This window comes from Lactuca serriola, chromosome 8 (assembly GCF_051521515.1).
Source record: "Lactuca serriola cultivar US96UC23 chromosome 8, Lser_US96UC23_V15, whole genome shotgun sequence".
Classification (NCBI taxonomy): domain Eukaryota; kingdom Viridiplantae; phylum Streptophyta; class Magnoliopsida; order Asterales; family Asteraceae; genus Lactuca; species Lactuca serriola.
In genome coordinates, this window is record NC_136415.1 from 1,579,008 (window position 1) to 1,584,591 (window position 5,584).

At 36.0% G+C, this 5,584-nt stretch overlaps 1 protein-coding gene across 1 annotated transcript; it reads right to left on the reverse strand.

The window, feature by feature from the left end:
• Positions 1 to 2,838: 2,838 nt before the first annotated feature.
• On the reverse strand, positions 2,839 to 5,378 carry LOC145068372 (WAT1-related protein At3g18200-like). Its single transcript, XM_079015329.1, has 7 exons — positions 5,106 to 5,378; positions 4,856 to 4,918; positions 4,506 to 4,622; positions 4,111 to 4,351; positions 3,806 to 3,964; positions 3,552 to 3,703; positions 2,839 to 3,292 (listed from the first exon to the last, which is right to left on the reverse strand). The coding sequence occupies exons 1-7, from the start codon at positions 5,306 to 5,308 to the stop codon at positions 3,121 to 3,123; spliced, it is 1,107 nt and encodes a 368-aa protein (XP_078871455.1). The 5' UTR covers positions 5,309 to 5,378; the 3' UTR covers positions 2,839 to 3,120.
• Positions 5,379 to 5,584: the final 206 nt, after the last annotated feature.

Sequence of the window (5,584 nt, forward strand, 5' to 3'; positions counted from 1 at the left end):
TCATTTACTATGTCATGCTTGTCAATTAGACAAACAAGTTTGGTTGTCTTTTGATGTATCTCAAATTTTTACCATTTTTCCATTTCAAATTACTCATTCTGATGTTTGGACATCCCTCTTTACTAAGTCATAGTGGTATTAAATATTATGTCGTTTTTATTGATGAATTTTCTTATTTTTGTGGACACGCGTATCCTCTTCGACAAAAATATGAGGTCTTTTCCAAAATTTTACACTTTCATGCCTATGTCAAAAATCAATCCAAACATGACTTTCAAACCTTTCAACGTGAAAACCAAAAAGAGTTTGATAACCAATAATTTCACCACCTTTGTAAGCTCAATGTGATTCACATGCCTTTTTCATGTGCTTACACTTCCCAATAAAATGGGAAATCTAAACGAGTGTTATGAACAATCAACAATGTTGGCCACACTCTCCAAGCTCACCTCCCACCTACGTATTGGGTGGAGGTCCCTCATATGGCCACTCACCTATTAAACATCATCCTATCCATTACCCTACAAAATATACTCCATTTAACAAGCTCTTTAACAAACAACCCTTATATGGTTATTTTCGTGTCTTCGGTTTCCTTCATAACCACTATCTCAACAACATAGATAAACTCCAACCAAGATCCTTTCCATGCATCTTCCTTTATTATCTGTCTCATGATAAAGGGTACCATTACCTAAACCTTCACACCAAACAAATCATTATATCTAGACACATCGTTTTTGATGAATCTATCTTTCCATTTGTATCCATGACTCCAAATCACTCTCCCGATACAATTTTCTCATTCATGATGACACCCACAACATGGTCATTAACCCATATTGTATCCACCACTCACCACTTTCTTCAATGTTTCACATCTCAAATTATGGTATCTAGCAACCCCTTTCGTTGTTGTAGCCCCAATTTATGCCACCCCTTCTACTTCTCGACTTTCACCCTCTCATATCGAGACTATCACTACCACCTCCTCTACACCCACTCTCACTCTGGTATCCTCTCTGAAATCTTTTGTTGAGCTATCTTCTCCAACCATTACTAATCCACCTTCACCTACCTCATCCTAGTCTCACCTACTGATCATTCGTGCTTGCCATGGAATATACAAACTTATTCAAAACCTCAAACTTCATACTGATGCATCCTCCTCTTCCATTCCTAAAACTTACTCGAGCCTTTCGAGATCGTAACTAGTTTAATTCTATGAAAAATGAATATAATGCACTTATGACAAATATCACTAGGATACTTGTGCCTCTGTATCCTATTGTTAATGAGGTGAATTGTATTTGGCTATTAAAAAAGAAGCATAATATGGATGGTTTGTTAGCTCGGTACAAGGATGGACTTGTTGAAAAAGTCGAAGCCAACACCCTGCATTGATTGCGATGAGACATATAGCCAATTGTCAAATCATCTATCAGCATGGTTGTTCTCAACCTTGATTTGTCTCATCATTGGCTTGTTCATTAGTTGGATGTGAAGAATGTCTTTCATCGCAGTCATCTTCAGGAGATTGTATACCTACACCAGCCACCCATTTTTCATGACCATTCTTTTTCGGATCATATATATTTACTTCAACGGTCTTTGTATGGCCTTAAGCAAGCACCTAGAGCTTGGTACCACCGTTTTGCGCAGATTATCACCATATTTGGCTTCACTCATTCTGACGCTGATTCTTCATCATTTATTTACCGTCATGGTGCTCATACAACCTATTTATTGCGTTATGTGGATGATATTATTTTGTCCGCTTCATCCTCTATCCTTCTGCAACAAGTAATTACAATTTTTCGATCAGATTTTGCCATGACATAATTATCCCCCATGAACTATTTTCTTGGTATTGTTGTCACTAGATACCACCATGAGATGTTCTTGTCTCAACAAAAATATGCCACATAGATTATTGAGAATGATAAAATGTGTAATTGAAAACCTACTTGCACCCCATCTGATACATCACCTAAGTTTGATGGCACCGACCCTTCGATTTCAGATCCAACTCTTTATAGGAGTCTTGTTGGTGCTCTCAGTATCTAACATTCACCTAATTAGATATTTTTTATGTTGTCCAACATGTTTTCCCCTATATATATGATCCAAGAGAGCCTCATTTCACAGCTTTTAAACGTATCCTTAGATATGTTCGTGGCACATTGGATCATGGTATGCAATTGTATGTGTCACCATCTAGCTGTCTTGCTGATTGATCTGGCTGCCCAAAGAATTATAGATCCACATCCATGTACTACGTCTTTCTTGGTCAGAATCTCCTCTCTTGGTCCTCCAAGTGACAAGAGTACCATATCTTGGTCAATTGTTGAGGTCGAGTACAGAGGTGTTGCGAATGTTGTCGAAACCAATTGGCTTCACAACGTTCTTCGTGGGTTACACTACCCACTCATTTCCATTACTCTAGTTTATTATGATATTGTCAGTGCAGTTTATGTCTCCACTAATCCCATTCAGTATCAGCGAACTAAACATTTAGAGATCGACATTCACTTCGTATGAGACAAAATTGCATTAGGGCAAATTCGAGTTCTCCAAGTGTTGTCCTCGTCTCAGTATGTCAATATCTTTACTAAGGGGCTCCTGTCATCTTTATTTCTCGACTTCATATCAAGTCTAAACATTTGTTTGAGACCTTCCATTCCGACTGTGGGGGGATGTAAGACGTATTGTATATGCATAATATTGCATATTGTATATGGGTTGTATTTAGTGTAGCCTATTTTGCATAGAAAGCCGATATTGTATTTAGCCCCTTTGGTATTGTATTTTGTATATATATTTTGGTGGAATAATTGATAACGTTCATTGGAAGATATTTAACTTACTAGATGTACGTAATACATGCTCATGAATACATAGGAGTGCAATTTGTAAACCTAAATTCATCCATGCACTTCAACTCTTAGAAGCCACGTTACTAACCAATAATCTCATACAAGCCATACCATTGTAGTACATGGATTCAATACAATGAATTTGCACCGGACTTGACAATAAGGTAAATGGAAACAGAAACCTAAACGTGGTCTGTTTTCTTTATATTTCTTGTCACCGACTTTATATTAAATATTAGGTTAATTAAGGGATGTCAGAAACAGTGTTGTATTCTTGAATCTTGGCGTCATCATCGAGAAGATGCTTTGTCAATGGACTTTCCTTCTCATCTTGCCCTGCCTCTATCCTTTGCTCTTCTGTTTTACCCCATAAGACTGAGTAAAGACCCATCATTATCAGCATTGCCCCTAACAATCTGCATCACAAAAGCATGCATCTCAAATGATGACTGATCATATGTCGAATAGAAAAGTTTAGTTTTTAAAATTTATTTGTTTTCTGGGTGTTAAAAATCAAACTATATAACATGGTTTTAGAATTATTGATCCACTAGCACACATGGGTAGCGACTCTTGTTTAAAATCCGAATCTGACTTCGATCTTGTTCTAAGATATATAATTGGTATTTGGTAGTCAAAGACTTTGACTAAGTTACATGTTAAAGGTTCACTTACCCTCCGAGGTACAACTGATCATGGAGAATAGCAAAAGCCATGATAGCAACAAGAACAGTCTGCACAGGCTGGAAGATGGCAACAAAAACAGGCCCACCTTTCTGAATACACCAAGTTTGAAGAGATAGCACGATCCCAGATGAGACTATGCCCTGTCACGTATATGTTCTTGTTATTGTTGGAAGCATGTATAAATATCAGAAAACTATAAAATGTGGTTGAAGTAGTGCTCCTTAAAGAGTTCTAATACTTACAGCGTATAAGATGGTAAAAATCTCTTCCCCAGACTTAATTTTCCATTTCATGGGATCCCTCTCGAAAAACGCAGCAATGACCATGAACTGGATCAACCCGAAGAAGCATGTGAAAGAGGTAAGCGAGAGTTTTGCTGGATACTTCTTCACCACGGGTGCCTGCAATATATTGTTAACCAATTTCTCAGTTATATGCGTTGGAAATGTTCGCTACATTCATTCAAGATAACATCAAGATATTAAACTGAAATCTTGAATGTGTGTATTCTTAATTAGTTGTGTTGTTCAATAATATATATATTAACCTGAAAGACCATCCAACCAGCCCATGATAAGCAGTGTCCAAGTAGGTATATACAACCCCAAGTCCAGTTGAGCATTTTTGGTGAGCCAGAAAGCATATCTTCATGGTTGATAACTGATGCATCTTGGTGCACAAGAGGAGGGCCTTTGTATAGAGTAATAACAGTTGCACCCCCTACACTTGCTAGGGTACCAATAACTTTTGCTAACCCATCTCTCCTCGCAATGTTTACTTTCTCAAGCCTAAAGTAGTAGTAGTAGAGTATATTAACCTTTGTAACGCTATATATATATATATATATATATATATATATATATATATATATATATATATATATATATATATATATATATATATATATATATATATATCAAAGGAAACTTTTGAGGAGGTTACCTTAAAGCAGAAGCCATGAGAAAAGTGATGGCAGGAACTGAGTTTTGCATGGCAGAAGCAAAAGCTGGAGTTGCATAATACAACCCTAGAATATAAAACCCTTGGTTGGCTGTAATTCTTGAAAAAAGAACGAAATAATAGAAAGAGAAAACATAAAAACAAAATCTATACATTAGTATGACTAGAAGAAAAAAAAATTATAGTTGGCTTTATGAATTAGACTTATATAATATAATACGTTTATAAGAATATAAAACTATATATAGTTGATATATAAATATCTTTTATGAAATTACTTGAGCTTTGATTAAATATTTTAAATACATTTAAGGATGATGTTATTCCCTTACCCGACCAATGCCAGGAAGAAAAACTGAACTAGTAACGAAAAGGTAATGGGTGGCCTTTCTTTCCTGGAGAAAAAGATAAGCAAATTTAACTAAATCAATTAATAAGAAAATGAGATAGTAGCACCATGCGGAGGTGATATAATTTTGCAGATCATTTGAACTTAGAACATATCGAACATGTCTTGAATACTTAACCAGTTAACAGGTTTAATAAAAAAAAGTGTACGTTGGTCTCGTTGTGGGGACTTACTTTTCATAGAAGTAAGCGAAAGGAGCCAAGAGAACCAAAGCGAGGAGGTTTCTGTAAACGGGGTAAACGACTTTGCTGACTCCGATATTGAGTGCAACCCTAGACACTATGTGAAACCCTGCAAAGCAAAGTTGCAACACAAGAACTGCTATAAGAAGCTTCATTTTTCCAGACACATAAACTCCAGCTCTCATTGGCTCCATTTGACTAATTCTTGTGCTCTACTGCTGTTTGATTATATTGTAGTACTTTGGGCTTCAATATCTTTGAGTACTTCCGATGGGGGCATGCATCTTTTATAAGGCAAGGGGACATTAACGTTGATAATTGTTTTTTAGTTTATTATTGGTTTGATTGACGAATCAAAGAACTGAGTCATTACGCATATGCAAAGTAATCATGTAAAACATAGTTTGTGATTGCAATTATTTGTTTGTTTATCATGTTATTCTCATCTCTAATAATTTGAAAATTGTCGA

Bases quoted from the DNA above. Each gene is read 5' to 3' on its own strand.
- LOC145068372 (XM_079015329.1), bottom strand. From the start codon at position 5,308: ATGGAGCCAATGAGAGCTGGAGTTTATGTGTCTGGAAAAATGAAGCTT. The intron at 4,623-4,855 runs GTAAGGGAATAA...TCTTTTTTCAAG, and splicing joins TTCTTCCTGGCATTGGTCGG to AATTACAGCCAACCAAGGGT. The intron at 3,704-3,805 runs GTAAGTATTAGA...TATACGTGACAG, and splicing joins TTTTTACCATCTTATACGCT to GGCATAGTCTCATCTGGGAT.